Here is a 21,081-nt window from a genome sequence, read left to right on the forward strand (position 1 = left end):
GTTGATTATGGGGGATTCAGCAATGGTAATGCCATTGAATGTCAAGGGGCAGTAGTTAGATCCTCTCTTGTAGGAGATGGTCATTTCCTGGCACTTGTGTGGTACGAATGTAACTTGCCACGTGTCATGTTAAGCCTGGATATTGTCCAGGTCTTGCTGCATTTGGGCATGGACTGCTTCATTATCTGAGGAGTCGCGAATGTTGCTGAACATTGTGCAGTCATCAGCAAACATCCCCACTTCTGACCTTATGATGGAAGGGAAATCATTGATGAAGCAACTGAAGATGGATAGACCGAGGACACTACCCTGAGGAACTCCTGCAGTAATGTCCTGGAGCTGAGATGATTGGCCTCCAACCACCACAAACATCTTCCAATGAGCCAGGTATGATTCCAACTAATGAAGAGTTTACACCCTGATTCCCATTGTCTCCCGTTTAGCTAGTGCTCCTTGATACCATACGTGATGTCAAGGGCAGTCACTCTCACCTCACCTCTGACATATAGCTCTTTTGTCATGTTTGAACCAAGGCTGTAATGAGGTCAGGAGCGAGTTCATGCATGTGCCTCACTAGCCCAGATAGTGAGCATCAGTGTCGAGGTTTACCATGGGGGCATCAACGGTGAAATAGACTTTGTTCCTAAAAAGCAACAAGCAGCAATCAGGGGTTATTGGACAGTGATCAGGACAAGGAACCCTGCTGGTTTCCCCTCTGTCTAACCCAGGGGTCACTGGGCAGTGATCAGGGGCAGGAACGCTGGCTGACTTTGCCTCTGTCTAACCCAGGGGTCACTGGACATGATCAGAGGCAGGAACCTTGCTGATGTCCCCTCTGTCTAACCCAGGGGTTGCTGGACAGTAATCAGAGGCAGGAACCCGGACTGATTTCCCCTCTGTCTAACCTGGGGGTCACTGGACAGTGATCAGAGGCAGGAACCCTACTGATTTCCCCTGTCTAACCCAGGGGTCACTGGGCAGTTATCAGGGGCAGGAACCCTGACTGATTTCCCCTCTGTCTAATCCAGGGGTCACTGAGCAGTGTCAGGGGCAGGAACCCTGACTGGTTTCCCTTCTGTCTAATCCAGGGGTCACTGAGCAGTGACAGGGGCAGGAACCCTGACTGATTTCCCCTCTGTCTAACCCAGGGATCACTGGACAGTGATCAGGGGCAGGAACGCTGACTTTGCCTCAGTCTAACCCAGGGATCGCTGGACAGTGATCAGGGGCAGAAACGCTGACTGACTTTGCCTCTGTCTAACCCAGGGATCGCTGGACAGTGATCAGGGGCAGGAACACTGACTGACTTTGCCTCTGTCTAACCCAGGGGTCACTGGACAGTGATCAGGGGGCAGGAATACTGGCTGACTGTGCCTCTGTCTAACCCAGGGGTCACTGGACAGTGATCAGGGGGCAGGAACCCTGATATTGTCCTCTCTGTCTAACCCAGGGGTCACTGGACAGTAATCAGAGGCAGGAACCCAGACTAATTTCCCCTCTGTCTAACCCAGGGGTCATTGGGCAGTGATCAGGGGAAGGAACCCTGCTGATTTCCCCTCTGTCTAACCCAGGGGTCACTAGGCAGTGATAAGATTAAGGAACCCTGCTGGTTTCCCCTCTGTCTAACCCAGGGATCGCTGGACAGTGATCAGGGGAAGGAACCCTGACTGATTTCCCCTCTGTCTAATCCAGGGGTCATTGGGCAGTGTCAGGGGCAGGAACGCTGGCTGACTTTGCCTCTGTCTGACCCAGGGGTCACTGGACAGTGATCAGGGACAGGAACCCAACTGATTTCACCTCTGTCTAACCCAGGGGTCGCTGGACAGTGATCAAGGGCAGAAACGCTGACTTTGCCTCTGTCTAACCCAGGGGTCGCTGGACAGTGATCAGAGGCAGGAACCCGGACTGATTTCCCCTCTGTCTAACCCAGGGGTCGCTGGACAGTGATCAGAGGCAGGAACCCGGACTGATTTCCCCTCTGTCTAACCCAGGGGTCGCTGGACAGTGATCAGAGGCAGGAACCCGGACTGATTTCCCCTCTGTCTAACCCAGGGGTCGCTGGACAGTGATCGGGGCAGGAACGCTGACTTTTCCTCTGTCTAACCTGGGGTCAATGAGCTCAATTTTTGCAATCAACTGAGCAGACAGAGGGTGCTGGATCCTGTAGCCCTGTCAGCCTGACACTGGGCTGAGAAGCTGAGCCACCTGGACAAGCTCTTTTTGATGCTCTGACTTGTGAAGTCCCTTTAATTCCAGGTCAGTGATTAAAGGCCACCCGAGATATCCACAACAGCACTGTGAATAATAAGACTGCGGATGCCCCCACTCTTACCCTCTGTAGGCATCTTCCCTTCCATGGGATGACTGGGTGGTCTATCTTGCTCTTCTCAGTGGGTTTATTCTGAATTCCCCTCCTCCCCAACCACCCACCATGTGAGGTTGAGTGTGCAGCTGTTTGCCGCTCGTGCCCATGTATTGTGGGTTGATTATGTTTCTCCCTCTTCTTTACACCCCACCTGGGGCTGCACAAACCACAGAAACTGCATAACAGAGAATGGAATCCAGCCCTCCTCCAATCCCTGATCAATCACATTGGCACCTATTCAGACAGCTGCAGTTCACTCACTGTAGCCGGCCCAGAACAGGCCACGAGAGGGTAGTGAGCTCCAGAACAGCCCTAACAGGCTGTGCCTGCCCTGTCTAAACCTTTACGGACGGCATGCACTCCACTGCCCATTTACTGCTGACTGCAGCCTTCACCCAGCAATGTATTCCAGTGAATGTGGGGCCATGGGTGACTGAGCTCACTCCCGGAAACAGGCTGACTTTCAAATAACTCTAACCCTCTCACACACACATTACACCCTCCCCTCCACTCACCTGTGCCTCTCCTTGTACCCCCACCCCCAACACACAACACCTTTTAGCATCCACCCCCGAGTATTCCCTACACACCCTGGGTCCGGATTTTCACCCCCACCCCCATTACACTCTGCCTCCCCCTTACCCCTATCTGGGCGACTACTTAAGAAGACATTAATAAAAGTTGATTTAGACCAGTGGGTCAGCACCCACCCGGCCAAAGGGTCCTGTGCTGGCCCCAGAGCCAAATAAGCCACTGAAGCGACTGGCAGCCCGGTTTTTCCAGTTGTCTGCACCACCACTGGGCAATGAGGAGCTGAGCGGAGAGAGGGAATCGGTCATCAGGAGTGTGGATTCGCCAAGGAACTCCATCATATTCTTCCTCTTCCTGCCCACTACCTGGAAAACAAAAAACGGACAAAGTGAGCGAGAGATAGATCGAGCCGGACTGATGAGCAGACGAAGAGAGAGGGAGAAGGAGGAGGGAGGGAGTTAGACACAGCAAAGTGACGGAGGTGAGGCAAAGTGGGATTAGACGATTGATGTGCCCAATGCAGTGCAGCACAAGACACTGTGAGAAGGAAGTTTCCTCTCTCCACATGGCATAAAACAGAAATTACAGATTAATCGGGGCTGCAGCATGGTTTAACAAGACGACAGCAGATGAATGTGCAGCATTACATAAACCTCACTACACGGAGTGACAGAGTCATGACCCATCGAGCGTTTCTCACTCCTGGTAGTGAACAAATCGTGAGCCTTTTTTCTAATCTCACAAAAGCAGAGGGTTCTGGCCAGGCCTATTTAAATATCTAATTCAGCAATAAACTTTATCTCAAATTCTCAGAGACTAAAACAACAGCAGCCAATCCAGCAAGTCAACACTTACAGGAGAGGAGGGAGAGCTGAACCCCAGTGAGAGTCAGCACCTTCAGGGAGAGGAGGGGGAGCTGAACCCCAGTGAGAGTCAGCACCTTCAGGGAGAGGGGGAGCTGAACCCCAGTGCGAGTCAGCACCTTCAGGGAGAGGAGGGTAGCTGTACCCCAGTGAGAGTCAGCACCTTCAGGGAGAGGAGGGGGAGCTGTACCCCAGTGAGAGTCAGCACCTTCAGGGAGAGGAGGGGGAGCTGAACCCCAGTGAGAGTCAGCACCTTCAGGGAGAGGAGGGGGAACTGAACCCCAGTGAGAGTCAGCACCTTCAGGGAGAGGAGGGGGAGCTGTACCCCAGTGAGAGTCAGCACCTTCAGGGAGAGGAGGGGGAGCTGTACCCCAGTGAGAGTCAGCACCTTCAGGGAGAGGAGGGGGAGCTGAACCCCAGTGAGAGTCAGCACCTTCAGGGAGAGGAGGGGGAACTGAACCCCAGTGAGAGTCAGCACCTTCAGGGAGAGGAGGGGGAGCTGAACCCCAGTGAGAGTCAGCACCTTCAGGGAGAGGAGAGGGAGCTGAACCCCAGTGAGAGTCAGCACCTTCAGGGAGAGGAGGGGGAGCTGAACCCCAGTGAGAGTCAGCACCTTCAGGGAGAGGAGGGGGAGCTGAACCCCAGTGAGAGTCAGCACCTTCAGGGAGAGGGGGAGCTGAACCCCAGTGAGAGTCAGCACCTTCAGGGAGAGGAGGGGGAGCTGAGCCCCAGTGAGAGTCAGCATCTTCAGGGAGAGGAGGGGGAGCTGAACCCCAGTGAGAGTCAGCACCTTCAGGGAGAGGAGGGGGAGCTGAACCCCAGTGAGAGTCAGCACCTTCAGGGAGAGGAGGGGGAGCTGAACCCCAGTGAGAGTCAGCACCTTCAGGGAGAGGAGGGGGAGCTGAACCCCAGTGAGAGTCAGCACCTTCAGGGAGAGGAGGGGGAGCTGATCCCCAGTGAGAGTCCGCACCTTCAGGGAGAGGAGGGGGAGCTGATCCCCAGTGAGAGTCCGCACCTTCAGGGAGAGGAGGGGGAGCTGATCCCCAGTGAGCATTTACACCCTTGCTGGCTTCATGACAATTTAATGCCCTGATCTGGTATAGCAACAAACAGAAAAACGTGAGGGACTGCACATCTAAGTAATTCATTGCATGTGAAGCAGCTTGTTTTGCTCATGACAGGAGATCTGATTAGGATCAAATTAAATACAGATCTTCCTGTTTGGTACAAGTTGTAACGTCCAAGGTCCACTGGTCTCGCCCTCCCCACACACCACCATCACCAGCCTATACTCAGCAAGCACAACAGGGTTCTGCTGCTGGGGTTTCAACTGTCCTCAGTGCCCTGAGATAGGGAGGGGACAATCAGCCCGCGATCACATTCCCACTCAGGTAGTCCTCAATCCAGGAAATGGCTGGGAATAAAATTAAGTGGGTGGGTTCTGAGTAAGAGTGACAGAGCGGAGTAGCTGGGTCTGAATAGGTGTGACACAAGTGGGTGAGTCTGACAGATGGGGAGCGTCTCAATATTAACAGCTTTAATCAGAAAAAAAAACAAGAGTTGTATTTAAATAACGCCTTTCATGACCTGGGGTCATCCGAAAGCAATTCTAGCCAATTAAGTACTTATAATCACTGTTGTAGCACACAAAATATGGCCGCCAATTTATGCACAGGAAGCTCCCATTAACATTAATGCAATAATGACCAGGTAATCTGATTTTCTGATAATAATTGAGTGATAAAACTTGACGAGGATGCCAGGGATAACTTCCCTGCTCTTTGAAACGTTGACATGGGACTTTAATGCCCACACGAGGGAGCAGACTTATCCTCATTTTAACGTCTCCTCCAAAAACAGTGCGGCACCCTGAGTATCGTACTGGAGTGTCGACCGAGATGTTTGTGCTCAGATCTCTGGAGTTGGGGACTGAACCTTCTGACTTAGAGACAAGAGTGTTACCAGCTGAGCTCTGGCTCACATATATACAACGCTTCCACCTGCCAGTTTGAGAAATGGGGCATGTTCCCCGACTTGTTTTGGCAAAAAACACTTCAGATGTCGAAGCAGTAACGGTCTCATTTATCTCTGGGGTGATGATGTGAAAGGAATTTCAGCAGAATCTGGGTCAGTAACTAACCCATCACATTGTTCACTCGCCCAGGCTCAAAGTCAAGCAGAGAATAAAAATTTTGTACAGAGAGGATCAATGGGGTCAGGCGAACCAATCAGAGGAGTCCACTAAATCGGACCTCTTCTGACCGGTTTGTTTGTAACTCAGTGGTTACTTTTTAATGGGGCCCTCCAGTCACAAAGGCCAGATATGTATGTTATCAGTGCCCTTATTTGCACTGGGAGACTATGAACAAAGAAAGTAACTGGTTTCTGTTAATTTAATCAATGTGAGCAGCTACTGATAAAAAAACAGTGATTCAATTCTCATCTACTGACCAGCTCTCTCAGGCTGGATAGTCTGGACCCCACTCTCTGTGGGATCAGCTGACATCAATCTAGACGGAGGCTCATATACTCACTGAGTGATTGTGAGACTCAATGTGATTGTGAATCTCAATGACCGCCCTAAGCTCCTGGTCCCTTCTCCTCTGTCCCCTCCTTCTCCCACTTCCCAGCTCCCTGAACCCATTTCTGATTCCCTGACCCCTGCTATTGGCCCTCTGACGATGCTGCTCCAAGCTGACCATATTGCCCTTAACAGAGGCCCCACCACCACAACAAAGCTGTCAAGGTTTGGACCCAGTATGGATGGTCATAAGAGTCATACAGCACGGAAGCAGGCCCTTCAGCCCACCATGTCTTTGCCGGCCATCAGTTTTGAAGCCTGGGTGCCAACTTTTGAGTCTCTCTCGTACTTAAAGAACATCTATCTGTGCTGCTCGGTAAAATTAAAACTCAGTCACTCCATTTCAGGGATCGACTGACCTCCTATCCCCTTGCATCACAGCCCCACCTCCACAAACCTTTCAACCATCCATCCCAGCCCTTCACCTCAATCCTCACCTCGATTCCTGTTGAACCAATAGCTGGGTTACTGGTCACGCCAACAGAATCCCAGTTCGGCCACACTGACACTCTGAGCAACTCAACAGCCCCGGGGGCCGGGCAGTCCTTCATCCTGGATCCAAGTACAGGAGCAATCAAAATGAGCGGCGAGTGAAGCAGGGGACAGTAGGGCAGTTCCTCGCAATCCCAAAACAGCCGATTTGTTCCCTGCTGACACCCAGTTCCTGCTGCAGTCAATCAGAGAGGGAAAATGCTGGTCTCTCTGGAGCTGATGAAGTGTCTGTCGACAGCTCTCTCCTAACTGCTGCCAAATGGTTCTTATCAGGAGGGGGGGGGAGGAGCTAGTCAGCAGGAGAATCCTCACCTCAATAACCAGACAAATGTTATCAGTTCAGCAACAGGATAGCTGGTTCAGACTGTCCAGCAAACAAAAACCTCAGTCTGCCTCACAACATACAGACGACACGCAACTCACATCATTCCTTGTCCTGACAGTCTGATCAGCATACTGACAGAGAGGGTTAACTCAGCAATAGAGAGAGAGGTTTAGTTCAGTGATAGTAAGCAGGTTAGTTTACTGACAGGGAGAGATTTAGTTCAGAGAGAAGGATAGCTCAGTGATAGACGGTCAGCTCATCAATTTAGAGGGTTGACTAAATACAGACGGTTAACTAACAGCCTTACCGAAAACACTAACCTATTATATTAAGTTCAGTTCAGTCTAAAGGTCAAAGTTCCCTGACTATGGCTATATGTTAACATGTTTCTTATACTACTGAAATGGTCAGTGTGTGAAGACAATGCAAGAGGCCAGCCCCAGAATTCTGTGTGCGCATTAAGATCAGTTGAACCCCAAGAAGCTCATGGCCCACATCGTCTGAGGGTGTCTAGCCTGGAACCCAGGTCCTGTACATCAGTGAGGGGGGGAGAAAATTGAGTTTTCCAGATGGTGGTATTGCTGAGGTTAAACCCAGGCAGAGGTTAAAGTCCAACATGAGCACTTCCAGCTCAGGGAAAACCCCAGAGGTTAATCATTGCTATTTTTCAGATGCTGCATCATCACAATCCATAGGAAAGTCACAGAACAAAATCTTAAGTGAACGGCCAGTGGACAGTCAGCAGATGGTCAGTGGCAAATTTACCCAATAGCTGGGCCTGCAAATATCCCCCTACATGTGGGATTCCCGGCGCAATGTTGGTCATAACATAGAGAAGACATAGTCAGAAATCCATAAGGGCGACAGTACAAGGTACAGTGACTGAGGGGAGCACAGTGAATAGGCCCAGTAATAACAAAAGGAATAAAACTGGAGATGTTAAGATTCAAAACAGAGGTAAAAAAACCAACATAAGTGTACTTTACCTGAATGCTCGTAGTATTCGGAATAAAGTAAATGAGTTGGTGGCACAAATCATCGTAAATGACTATGATTTAGTGGCCATTACTGAAACATGGTTAAAGGATGGTCACGAGTGGGAGTTAAATATCCGAGGGTATCAAACTATTCGGAAGGACAGAGTGGATGGTAAGGGAGGTGGTGTTGCTCTGTTATTTAAGGATGACATCCGGGCAATAGTAAGGGATGACATCGGTGCTATGGAGGATAAGGTTGAATCCATTTGGGTGGAAATCAGGAATAGTAAGGCGAAAAAGTCACTGATAGGAGTAGTCTATCAGCCACCAAATAGTAACGAGATGGTGGGGCAGGCAATAAACAAAGAAATAACTGATGCATGTAGAAATGGTACAGCAGTTATCATGGGGGATTTTAATCTACATGTCGATTGGTTTAACCAGGTCGGTCAAGGCAACCGTGAGGAGGGGTTTATAGAATGTATCCGCGATAGTTTCCTAGAACAGTATGTAATGGAACCTACGAGGGAACAAGCGGTCCTAGATCTTGTCCTGTGTAATGAGACAGGATTGATTCATGATCTCATAGTTAGGGATCCTCTCGGAAGGAGCGATCACAATATGGTGGAATTTAAAATACAGATGGGGGGTGAGAAAGTAAAATCAAATACTAGTGTTTTGTGTTTAAACAAAGGAGATTACAAGGGGATGAGAGAAGAACTAGCTAAGGTAGACTGGGAGCTAAGACTTTATGGTGGAACAGTTGAGGAACAGTGGAGAACCTTCCAAGCGATTTTTCACAGTGCTCAGCAAAGGTTTATACCAACAAAAAGGAAGGACGGAAGAAAGAGGGAAAATCGACCGTGGATATCTAAGGAAATAAGGGAGAGTATCAAATTGAAGGAAAAAGCATATAAAGTGGCAAAGATTGCTGGGAGATTAGAGGACTGGGAAATCTTTAGGGGGCAACAGAAAGCTACTAAAAAAGCTATAAAGAAGAGTAAGATAGAGTATGAGAGTAAACTTGCTCAGAATATAAAAACAGACAGTAAAAGTTTTTACAAATATATAAGACAAAAAAGAGTGGCTAAGGTAAATATTGGTCCTTTAGAGGATGAGAAGGGAGTTTTAATAATGGGAAATGAGGAAATGGCTGAGGAACTGAACAGGTTTTTTGGGTCGGTCTTCACAGTGGAAGACACAAATAACATGCCAGCGACTGATAGAAATGAGGCTATGACAGGTGAGGACCTTGAGAGGATTATTATCACTAAGGAGGGAGTGATGGGCAAGCTAATGGGGCTAAAGGTAGACAAGTCTCCTGGCCCTGATGGAATGCATCCCAGAGTGCTAAAAGAGATGGCTAGGGAAATTGCAGATGCACTAGTGATAATTTACCGAAATTCACTAGACTCTGGGGTGGTCCCGGTGGATTGGAAATTAGCAAACGTGACGCCACTGTTTAAAAAAGGAGGTAGGCAGAAAGCAGGAAATTATAGGCCAGTGAGTTTAACTTCGGTAATAGGGAAGATGCTGGAATCTATCATCAAGGAAGAAATTGCGAGGCATCTGGATAGAAATTGTCCCATTGGGCAGACGCAGCATGGGTTCGTAAAAGGCAGGTCATGCCTAACTAATTTAGTGGAATTTTTTGAGGACATTACCAGTGCAGTAGATAACGGGGAGCCGATGGATATGGTATATCTGGATTTCCAGAAAGCCTTTGACAAGGTGCCACACAAAAGGTTGCTGCATAAGATAAAGATGCATGGCATTAAGGGTAAAGTAGTAGCATGGATAGAGGATTGGTTAATTAATAGAAAGCAAAGAGTTGGGATAAATGGGTGTTTCTCTGGTTGGCAATCAGTAGCTACTGGTGTCCCTCAGGGATCCGTGTTGGGCCCACAATTGTTCACAATTTACATTGATGATTTGGAGTTGGGGACCAAGGGCAATGTGTCCAAGTTTGCAGATGACACTAAGATAAGTGGTAAAGCGAAAAGTGCAGAGGATACTGGGTCTGCAGAGGGATTTGGATAGGTTAAGTGAATGGGCTCGGGTCTGGCAGATGGAATACAATGTTGACAAATGTGAGGTTATCCATTTTGGTAGGAATAACAGCAAACGGGATTATTATTTAAACAATAAAATATTAATGCATGCCGCTGTTCAGAGAGAATTGGGTGTGCTAGTGCATGAGTCACAGAAGGTTGGTTTACAAGTGCAACAGGTGATTAAGAAGGCAAATGGAATTTTGTCCTTCATTGCTAGAGGGATGGAGTTTAAGACTAGGGAGGTTATGTTGCAATTGTATAAGGTGTTAGTGCGGCCACACCTGGAGTATTGTGTTCATTTTTGGTCTCCTTACTGAGAAAGGACGTACTGGCGCTGGAGGGTGTGCAGAGGAGATTCACTAGGTTAATCCCAGAGCTGAAGGGGTTGGATTATGAGGAGAGGTTGAGTAGACTGGGACTGTACTCGTTGGAATTTAGAAGGATGAGGGGGGATCTTATAGAAACATTTAAAATTATGAAGGGAATAGATAGGATAGATGCGGGCAGGTTGTTTCCACTGGCGGGTGACAGCAGAACTAGGGGGCATAGCCTCAAAATAAGGGGAAGTAGATTTAGGACTGAGTTTAGGAGGAACTTCTTCACCCAAAGGGTTGTGAATCTATGGAATTCCTTGCCCAGTGAAGCAGTTGAGGCTCCTTCATTACATGTTTTTAAGGTAAAGATAGATAGTTTTTTGAAGAATAAAGGGATTAAGGGTTATGGTGTTCGGGCGGGAAAGTGGAGCTGAGTCCACAAAAGATCAGCCATGATCTCATTGAATGGCGGAGCAGGCTCGAGGGGCCAGATGGCCTACTCCTGCTCCTAGTTCTTATGTTCTTATGTTCTTATAATTCTAAAATCACCTGTTCCATCTGAGCACGTGTCATGTCTCAAATTACTCATTAGATCCCAAAATGCTTTTTTTCTGGAAGAATCTTTCTAACTTGCATTTGTATGAAGCAATAAGAATTGCTTCCACCTTCTCTCCCTGGAGTGTGTCTGTAGATTTATGAATCAGCACAAATACATAACACCCATCCCACACACAAGTCAGGACAGGACACCCTAACCTGTGCTCCCTGGAGAAGAACAGCCAGTGTTTGCTTTACCTGAACCTCTTTGCTGTTCCCTCCTGCTTTGGCTGATTAAGGTTGTATTAAGATTGTACATTTGGGCCAAGTGAATTCCCCTCCAAATCGGTTGGTCGCTTTCTTGTGCTAATGGTCGTGGACTTGGCATCGTATTGCTGAACCTGTGGTCCCACTGGGTCCGCATGATGCCAGTTCCTCCATGTGCCCGATGGCCGGGGGGGGCGGCTGTGCATTCATCACTGACTCCAAGATAAGGTGAGGGCTCGGATTCTCCGAGCCTGCGCAGGGGTTGAGAGAATCGGCGTGGGGGTGCACGAATCCTGCACACCATGCTCTGACATCGGGCTGCCGATTCTTCCAGCGACCGGAGAATCGGCGGCAAATCGCGCCGGCCGTGGTAGCCTGCGGCGGTCCCCGCCGCCGATCTGCGCACAGATCGGCATGGCTGAGTGCCCGCCGCCGTGGTTTGATTATGGTCTACCTGGCGGGACCTTGGCAGTCTGGCTGCGGGGGCCGTCCTCCGTCCTCCCGAGCCAACTCCAGGCGGGGCCTCCATGGTGGCGAGGCCCGCGATCAGGGGCAACCGATCGGCGGGCGCGCTAATTCCGGGGGGGGGCCTATGTTCCTCCGTGCGGGCTCCTGTAGAGCTCCGCCATGTTGCCCATGGGCTGGCGCGGAGATGGCCGTGGCGGGCCGGCTTTCGGCACCAGAGCAGCGCACAGCACTCTGCCGCCATACTAGCCCCCGAGGAAGGGGTCAATGACTGAGCCTAGCGGCCCGTCGACACCGGCGTTGCTCGCGCCGGTTTTGACGCTGGCGTCAACACTTGGCCGGGATTTCAGAGAATTCCCGGCCGAGATGTGTGAAACTGTTGCCAGAGAAAAACTGAGACTGGGCATCAGGAAACTGTCATATTCAGGAATCCAAGCTGAACATAGTCAGCCTGCATTGCCCTGTCCCTTCCCCAAAAACACACATTCCCGTACCAGCCTCCCCGAACAGGCGCCGGAATGTGGCGACTAGGGGCTTTTCACAGAAACTTCATTTGGAGCCTACTTGTGACAATAAGCGATTTTCATTTCAGGACCAGGGGCCCAGTGCCGGCTGAGTGAGTTGCGATTTGCACAGCAGGTTAATCAGTTCTAAGTAATGAGGAAACAAAAGGGCAGCGGCCTTTGTGTGCGCTTTCTGGATTCTTCTGTCAAGGGGATCACCCTGGGCTTTCCCTCAGCAACTGTTAACGTTTTGAGTGCCATTAAATCCTTCAACTCAGCTGCTTGCTTGCTCGAGTTAACCCTTCGAGGATCTAAATTCCCAGCTGCTGTGCAGGATATGAATTTGTCTGAAATCCAGCACCAAATGTGGCGACTGGATCAAGGTCCGAAGGGATGTCAGTGTCGTTGTTCTGTTACAAAACTAATAATCCCAGAAAACAGAAGCTCAAATCCTACCAGGGCAGTCTGAGAATTGACATTAAGTTTTAAAAACTGCTGTTCGCAAAAGTGACCATTAAACTATCAGACTGTCATAAAACTCGAACTGGTTCACTAATGTCCTTTCTGGAAAACCTACTGCATTTACCCAGTCTGGCCTGTTTGTAACTCCAGCCCCATATCGGTGAGGTTTACACTTAACCACTCTCTGAAGTGGACAAACCACACAGCTGTGTCAAACCATGAGGAAGAATAGATCGCCCACCAACCACCATCTCAGGGAAACCTGGGAACAAAGGAAATCATTGTGGTTTGTGTCTTGGAGTTGGAGAAAATGCCGAGGATGGAGAGGGATTTCGGCGGGAGGGGGAGGGGGGATGTGGAGGGAGGGGGGAGGTAGAAGTGAAAGCAAAAAAATCAGAAAAAGTCTGCAGGCCCTCCCACATGATAAGCAATCGTCAGAATGTATAACCATAGTGGCTGGTGCACTCACAGTCCGCAGGCTGTGAATAAACAACTGGTTCAACAACTGAAGCATTCATCCCCGATCAGGCTTGTGTGGAATGACCAGGCCCCCTGACTTGATGACTTTGGACCCATGTCGATCTCAGGGAAAGTTCTCCAGATTATAGTGCCCTGGGCACTTGACAAAGGAGCACTGTACAGAGACTCACGGGAACACTGTACCTGGGCGAGATTCAGCCCATATTAACCACCTGCCAATCACGGACCTTCCATTTAGGCCACATTTGAGCTTCTGTTATTTCAGTGGTTTTGGTGACTATCCAAGAAACAGCAGCGGCACTTAGACAGAGTATCTTACCCCGATATCCATGGCGTCTCGTCCCTGCACAGGTTGCTCAGTTCTATCTATCGCTGGGGTGCAGATGAATGTGGGATTGACTACCGAAGACCGCATGATGGGTAAGCTCAAAGATTTGATCTCCTTAACGGTCTGTTCCACCTTCAGCTCATTGCTGGGTTTTGCTGCAAAGTGAGGACAGAGAATGTGATTAGAGATTTAGGTGGAAAGCAGCCTATATTACCATAACCAGGTCAGAGCAGCGATTGATACAAATACACTCTGTGACTGCAGTCCTTCGATTTCCTGATTGACCCCAGAGGACACACTCTCTTGCTAACTGCAAATCAACAGCCTCTGCTTCAGAATTACCCTCGGGTAAGCGACTGATGGAAATGCTAACTGGGGCATGGCATAATCTAATTTTCTGCCATCTCACATCAGTCACTACTGATGGAAGTGACACACTGTAGTCAAACTAAAATCCCCCCTGTGAGATCCCAACATTAATTATATTTCTGAACATGACACTAATCAAACCCTAATACACGTTTGACACCAATTACACTCTGGCACCTTTGTGCGTCACAAATGCCAGGAAATGCCCATCTTCAACAAGAGAGAGTCTAACCGTCTCTCCTTGATATGCAATGGCATTACCAGTACTGAATTCCCCATCAACATCCAGAATGTTACCACTGACCCAGAAACTAAACTGGGCAAGCTATATAAATACCGTGGCTAGAAAAGGTCAGAGACTGCAAATTCTGTGGACTCATCTCCTGATCCAAGATCTGTCTACCATCTACAAATTTCAAGTCAGGAATGTGATAGAATACTCTCCACTTACCCAAGTCAGTGCCTGGATTGCGATTGTCTAAGAGTCCTTCCTGCTCATTTCCTTTGTTCCCATTTCTTTTATTTTATTTTATTATTTTGCTCTCGGGACTGATAATCGGAATGTGTTTTTAAGCAAAAGGCTGAATGTTAAAACAGCCTGCATGTCAGGACTTCGATTTTGTTTTAGCCACGGAGTGGATCTTATGAACCAGGTTTGGAGGGAGGATGAACCAGGTTTGGAGGGAGTCGGATCGATTGGTTGGCAAGCAACCTGTGGGTTGGCCAGGGACAGTGTTCTCCTTGACAATGGTCAGTGATTCTTCCTGCATGATGCTTTCTGAGAGAACAGGGCAGAAGCATTTAGAAGTGCTTGCTGAAGTGAAAGAACTGCTTTATTGTTCTGACAGCAGTGAGTGCCCGGCTCATCCTTTGTTGTGAACATAGAATTTGGAACGGTGCTCTGTCTGCAGACAAGACAGACACTCTTCCCAGAGAAAGCCATCTTAGAAGTATCAAAAGTAAAGCTGAAAGTCCAAAAAACACGAACAAAAAGTCACCCCAGTGCATCAAAGGTCTTTATTCTTTTATTTTTCTGAATATTTTCTTTTCCTTTCCACCTCACTTTCCCTTCTGTGTTGTTTGTCTGTGTGTGTGCATGCATGTGTGTGTATATAGAGTGGGGTTAGTCAGGAAGGTGGATTGAGAAAGGGGTGTTACATAGTCAGTTACATTTCTGTAATTACCAAAAGTGATTGTTATTCAGCGTGTACCAGAGTGTGATTGTTACTGAGTGTGTACGAGAGTGTGATTATTATTGTGTGTCCCAGAGTGTGATTGTTATTGAGTGTATAATAGAGTGTGATTGTTACTGAGTGTGTACTAGAGTGTGATTGTTATTTAGTGTGTCCAGAGTGTGATTATTATTGTGTGTACCAGAGTGTGATTGTTATTGAGTGTGTACCAGAGTGTGATTGTTATTGAGTGTGTACCAGAGTGTGATTGTTATTGAGTGTGTACCAGAGTGTGATTGTTATTGAGTGTGTACCAGAGTGTGATTGTTACTGAGTGTGTACCAGAGTGTGATTGTTATTGAGCATGGCCAGAGTGTGATTGTTATTGAGTGTGTACCAGAGTGTGATTGTTATTGAGTGTGTACCAGAGTGTGATTGTTATTGAGCGTGTCCAGAGTGTGATTGTTATTGAGCGTGTCCAGAGTGTGATTGTTATTGAGTGTGTACCAGAGTGTGATTGTTATTGAGTGTGTACCAGAGTGTGATTGTTATTGAGTGTGTACCAGAGTGTGATTGTTATTGAATGTGTACCAGAGTGTGATTGTTACTGAGTGTGTACCAGAGTGTGATTGTTATTGAGTGTGTACCAGAGTGTGATTGTTACTGAGTGTGTACCAGAGTGTGATTGTTACTGAGTGTGTACCAGAGTGTGATTGTTATTGAGTGTGTACCAGAGTGTGATTGTTATTGTGTGTACCAGAGTGTGATTGTTATTGAGTGTGTACCAGAGTGTGATTGTTATTGAGCGTGTCCAGAGTGTGATTGTTATTGAGCGTGTCCAGAGTGTGATTGTTATTGAGTGTGTACCAGAGTGTGACTGTTATTGAGTGTGTACCAGAGTGTGATTGTTATTGAGTGTGTACCAGAGTGTGATTGTTATTGAGCGTGTACCAGAGTGTGACTGCTATTGAGTGTGTACCAGAGTGTGATTGTTATTGAGTGTGTACCAGAGTGTGATTGTTATTGAGCGTGTACCAGAGTGTGATTGTTACTGAGTGTGTACCAGTGTGATTGTTGTTGAATGCGTACCAGAGTGTGATTGTTATTGAGTGTGTACCAGAGTGTGATTGTTAGTGAGTGTGTACCAGAGTGTGATTGTTATTAAGTGTGTACCAGAGTGTGATTGTTATTGAGTGTGTACCAGAGTGTGATTGTTACTGAGTGTGTACCAGAGTGTGATTGTTATTAAGTGTGTGCCAGAGTGTGATTGTTAGTGAGTGTGTACCAGAGTGTGATTGTTATTGAGTGTCTACCAGAGTGTGATTGTTACTGAGTGTCTACCAGAGTGTGATTGTTATTGAGTGTGTACCAGAGTGTGATTGTTACTGAGTGTGTACCAGTGTGATTGTTGTTGAATGCGTACCAGAGTGTGATTGTTATTGAGTGTGTACCAGAGTGTGATTGTTATTGAGTGTGTACCAGAGTGTGATTGTTATTGAGCGTGTACCAGAGTGTGACTGTTATTGAGTGTGTACCAGAGTGTGATTGTTATTGAGTGTGTACCAGAGTGTGATTGTTATTGAGCGTGTGCCAGAGTGTGATTGTTACTGAGTGTGTACCAGTGTGATTGTTGTTGAATGCGTACCAGAGTGTGATTGTTATTGAGTGTGTACCAGAGTGTGATTGTTAGTGAGTGTGTACCAGAGTGTGATTGTTATTAAGTGTGTACCAGAGTGTGATTGTTATTGAGTGTGTACCAGAGTGTGATTGTTAGTGAGTTTGTACCAGAGTGTGATTGTTATTAAGTGTGTGCCAGAGTGTGATTGTTAGTGAGTGTGTACCAGAGTGTGATTGTTATTGAGTGTCTACCAGAGTGTGATTGTTACTGAGTGTCTACCAGAGTGTGATTGTTATTGAGTGTGTACCAGAGTGTGATTGTTACTGAGTGTGTACCAGTGTGATTGTTGTTGAATGCGTACCAGAGTGTGATTGTTATTGAGTGTGTACCAGTGTGATTGTTGTTGAATGCGTACCAGAGTGTGATTGTTATTGAGTGTGTACCAGAGTGTGATTGTTAGTGAGTTTGTACCAGAGTGTGATTGTTATTGAGTGTCTACCAGAGTGTGATTGTTATTGAGTGTGTGCCAGAGTGTGATTGTTAGTGAGTTTGTACCAGAGTGTGATTGTTATTGAGTGTGTACCAGAGTGTGATTGTTATTGAGTGTGTACCAGAGTGTGATTGTTATTGAGTGTGTACCAGAGTGTGATTGTTATCGAGTTTGGAACAGGCTCAAGAACAATCACACTTTTGACAACAATCAGATTCTGGCACATGCCTGATAGCAATCAGACTGTCAATAACAATCACTCTCTTGATAAAAACCATACTCCGTTATACTCTCAGTAGCATTCACACTTGTTACACACTCAATAACAATCACACTCTGGACACAGTGGGTGGGATTGTACAATAATGGGGCTATGCCCCCACGCCCGTGAAAAACGTACCCGAATCACTCTGGACTTGCACTTAGCTGGAGAAAGTCCAGGGTGATTCTCCGATTTGTAGGGGGCTAGCAGGGCCCCGGAGTGCTCCTCACAGCACCGGCTGCTGATACTGGGCCCTGCAGTTCCGGTCGGGGGTCCGCGCATGGCGGTGGCCTGCGTCGGCCATCCCTTGCGACATGGCCGACCCACACTACAGACTGGCACCGAAAACATAGGACCCCCCAGATCGCGCATGCCCGTGGAACTGTGGCCCCCGATTGGTAGCTGGGCCGTCCTGGAGGCCCCGCCCATGAATGAACCCCCCCGCCCCCCCCCCCCCCCCCAACCAGGGCAGCCGCAGGATGAGTTTGCAGCTGCCACGCCAAGTTCCCACCAGGTGGAACCATGGGAGAACGGCGCCATTGGGACCTCGGCCGGCTGCACTCGGTGAACTGCCACGCGGGCCTCTTTCAATGGCCCTTGACCGGTGCTGCGTTGACCGCATGCACGCGATTGGCGGCGATTCTCCGGGGACCGGAGAATCGCGGGAGTGGTGTTTGACCCGATCTTGAGTCTGACACCCATTCCCCACCACTACGCTGATTGCGTTTTTGGCCCAGAGGATCCTGCCCTATGTTTGTAGAGCTGGCATAAAGAAGGATGTTAGGGTTTGTTCGATAGTCCTCCCACTGAATCCGGATTATGCGGTGGGGGAAATGTTGATAGAATTTCCCAAGGTTCACTATGCATCAAAGGTACACAGTCCAGGTGACCACAGGAATGTGGTGATGACAGCTACTCTGCACACAAGGACTTTTGTTGAATTGTGGAGATCTTTGTTGTCAAACACTGATGCAGTTTGTACAAGGATGAGCCCTGCAACTGATCTGGTATTGGATCTCCTGGTCAAAGATGGCTTTTTGAGAGAGGTATCTGCCAAGGTATGGAAAGTGCCTTTGTCCCTTCTTTAACATATGCAGGAAGTGGAATATTTAGCTGACCAGCTGTGGGTGGATATATGGGTTTTGTGTTGTCAACATTCAAAGACAGGCCGAGTTTTGTGTATGGAGGACTGGATAGATCAGATTGGCTTGCAGATCTGTGCAAAATGAGCAATGACTCTGCAATCAAATGCCAACTGCAGATTGTATATGTTTATAGTGGTCAGTTTGGGTTTGACATGGAGGCAACTGAAGTTAAAAGGTTTTCCATCCAGACAGTATTTAATACTGACACCAGAGGGCATGTGATCTTTGCTGAAGCGAATAGCCACTGTCCGTAGATTGTACATAATACGGGGAATATCACACTTCGGCTTGAGCCAGGTGCAGATTTTCAAGGTGTCTGTTTCAGATCTCCCACCCAAGACAGTTGCAGTCATGATCATGAAGCCAATGTAGGATTGTGGTGATGTTTCTTCAACATTCAAATCTCTTCAGGGCCACAATCCACAGGGCCTCATGACTCACTCAGTCAAGTGCTTTGGTCAGGTGGTTGAATGCAACAAAGAGTTCCTGGTGTTGTTCTCAACATTCTTTTTGCCTGGCAACAAGCACCATGTTGCAGGGTCCTCAGGCAGATCTAATGTCACACTGTGCCCGAGAGGATTTTCTCAGCAACGGGAAGTAGGTGATACAGGGAAATGCATGTCAAGATTTTCCCTTATGCGCACCAGAGGGAAATAACTGGATAGCCAACACAGCATGATTCATCTTCCTTCTTAAATATAGTTACAGTTGTTGAGAGGTGTACACGAGGTGCCTCACTATACTTGCCAGTACAGTCTATATTTACAATGTACATTTACATTTCAAACCAAACACTTTCTGGTGCATACAGGCTGAGGAGATTTGCACGGGCTTCAGTCCTTCGATGCACGATGGTGGTGAGAAGGCATTACATAATGACCTTTATCCATTTATCCTTCATGGTGGCTGTCCCAAGCTTTAGTACGTGTCTCAATATGGTTCTGAACCTTGGAATGTGCCAGTCTGTAACATTCATTCAATATCAGTTTTTGAAACTGCAAATTTTGGGCAAAAAGCATCTTCCACCAAATTTTTTTAAAATTTGTTTTTATTCAAAATTTTACAAACCACTACAAAAAGAAAACAACAAAAAACATAATAACAATAATAAAGTAAAGCGAATTAACAACTTAACAAAGCAAGGTGGAGAATGTGCCCTTTACAAGTAAAATCTATCCACCAACCATACCGCCCCGCCCCCCACCTCGCGACCCCCCCCCCCCACCTCGCGCCCCCCCCCAACCTCGCGCCCCCCCCCCCCCGGTCTGGTTTGCTGCTGCTGCTGACCTCCACTTAACGTTCCGTGAGAAAGTCAAGGAACGGTTGCCACCGCCTGGAGAACCCCTGCAAGGACCCTCTTAAGGCAAACTTTATCCTTTCCAAACGTAGAAACCCAGCCATGTCACTGACCCAAGTCTCCACACTTGGGGGTTTCACGTCCCTCCACATTAACAAGATCCGTCTCCAGGGCTACCAAGGAGGCAAAGGCCAAGACCTCGGCCTCTTTCGACTCCTGCACTCCCGGGCCTTCTGACACCCCAAATATCGCTATCCCCAGCTCGGCTTTACCCGAGTGTCCAAGACCTTGGACATCGCCTTTGCAAAGCCTCGCCAGAATTCTGTTAGTGCCGAGCATGCCCAAAACATATGGACATGGTTTGCTGGGCTCCCTGAACACCTCACACACCTGTCCTCCACCCAAAGAACTTGCTCATTCTTGCCACTGTCATGTGCGCCCAGTAGACCACCATAAACTGAATCAGGCTAAGCCTAGCGCAAGATGACCCTGCCCAGGGCATCAGCCCACAGGCCCTCATCCAGCTCCTCGCCCAGCTCCTCCTCCCACTTGCCCTTCAGCTCTTCCACCGAGGCCTCCTCCGCCTTCTGCAGCTCCTGGCCCCCCTGTGCCGTCTCCACTGACCCCAGATCACCATCACCACCGGGCTCGTGGTGCGCCGTGTCGGCGGGAGCGGCAGCGGTGCCGTTAGCAGTGCCCCCAAGCTAGTATCCCTGCAAGACGCCTCCTCCAACCATTTCCACGCTGCCCCCCCCCCCCCCCTCCTTCAACTACCCATTTCCGAATCATGGATATATTTGCTGCCCGCCTGCACTCTAAGAACAGTCTCTTAACACGCGGGGTCTTGTTTGCCCACACAAATACTATGATAATCCTGTTCACCCGCTTGAAGAAGGACTTGGGGATGAGGATGGGAAGGCACTGGAAGACGAACAAGAACCTGGGGAGGACCATCATCTACACAGACTACACCCTGCCCGCCAGGGAAAGCGGCAGCATGTCCCACCTCTTAATATCCCCCTCCATCCGATCCACCAGCCACACTAGATTGAGCTTGTGTAGGGCATCCCAACTCTTAGCCACCCGTATGCCCAAATAGCGAAAGCTCCTCTCCACCATCTTAAGCGGGAGCTCTCCCAGTGTCTTTTCCTGGCCCCTCGCATGTATCACAAAAAGCCCGTTTT

The 21,081-nt window shown here is 48.4% G+C and overlaps 1 protein-coding gene across 5 annotated transcripts in view; it reads right to left on the bottom strand.

The window, feature by feature from the left end:
* LOC119979371 (pleckstrin homology domain-containing family G member 5-like) overlaps positions 1–21,081 on the bottom strand; it is a 146,360-nt gene that overhangs the window by 30,511 nt on the left and 94,768 nt on the right. For 4 of the 5 annotated variants that reach the window (XM_038821501.1, XM_038821498.1, XM_038821500.1 and 1 more), the window contains 2 exons: positions 13,536–13,699; positions 3,076–3,261 (listed from right to left, as the gene is read on the bottom strand). In XM_038821501.1, the coding sequence (XP_038677429.1) occupies positions 3,076–3,261; positions 13,536–13,699 (350 nt within the window). Of the gene's footprint in view, positions 1–3,075; positions 3,262–6,777; positions 7,052–13,535; positions 13,700–21,081 lie in introns of those variants that run through there. The other variant, XM_038821502.1, reaches the window with a different exon arrangement.

The sequence above is a fragment of the Scyliorhinus canicula genome, chromosome 16 (genome assembly GCF_902713615.1).
Source record: "Scyliorhinus canicula chromosome 16, sScyCan1.1, whole genome shotgun sequence".
NCBI lineage: Eukaryota > Metazoa > Chordata > Chondrichthyes > Carcharhiniformes > Scyliorhinidae > Scyliorhinus > Scyliorhinus canicula.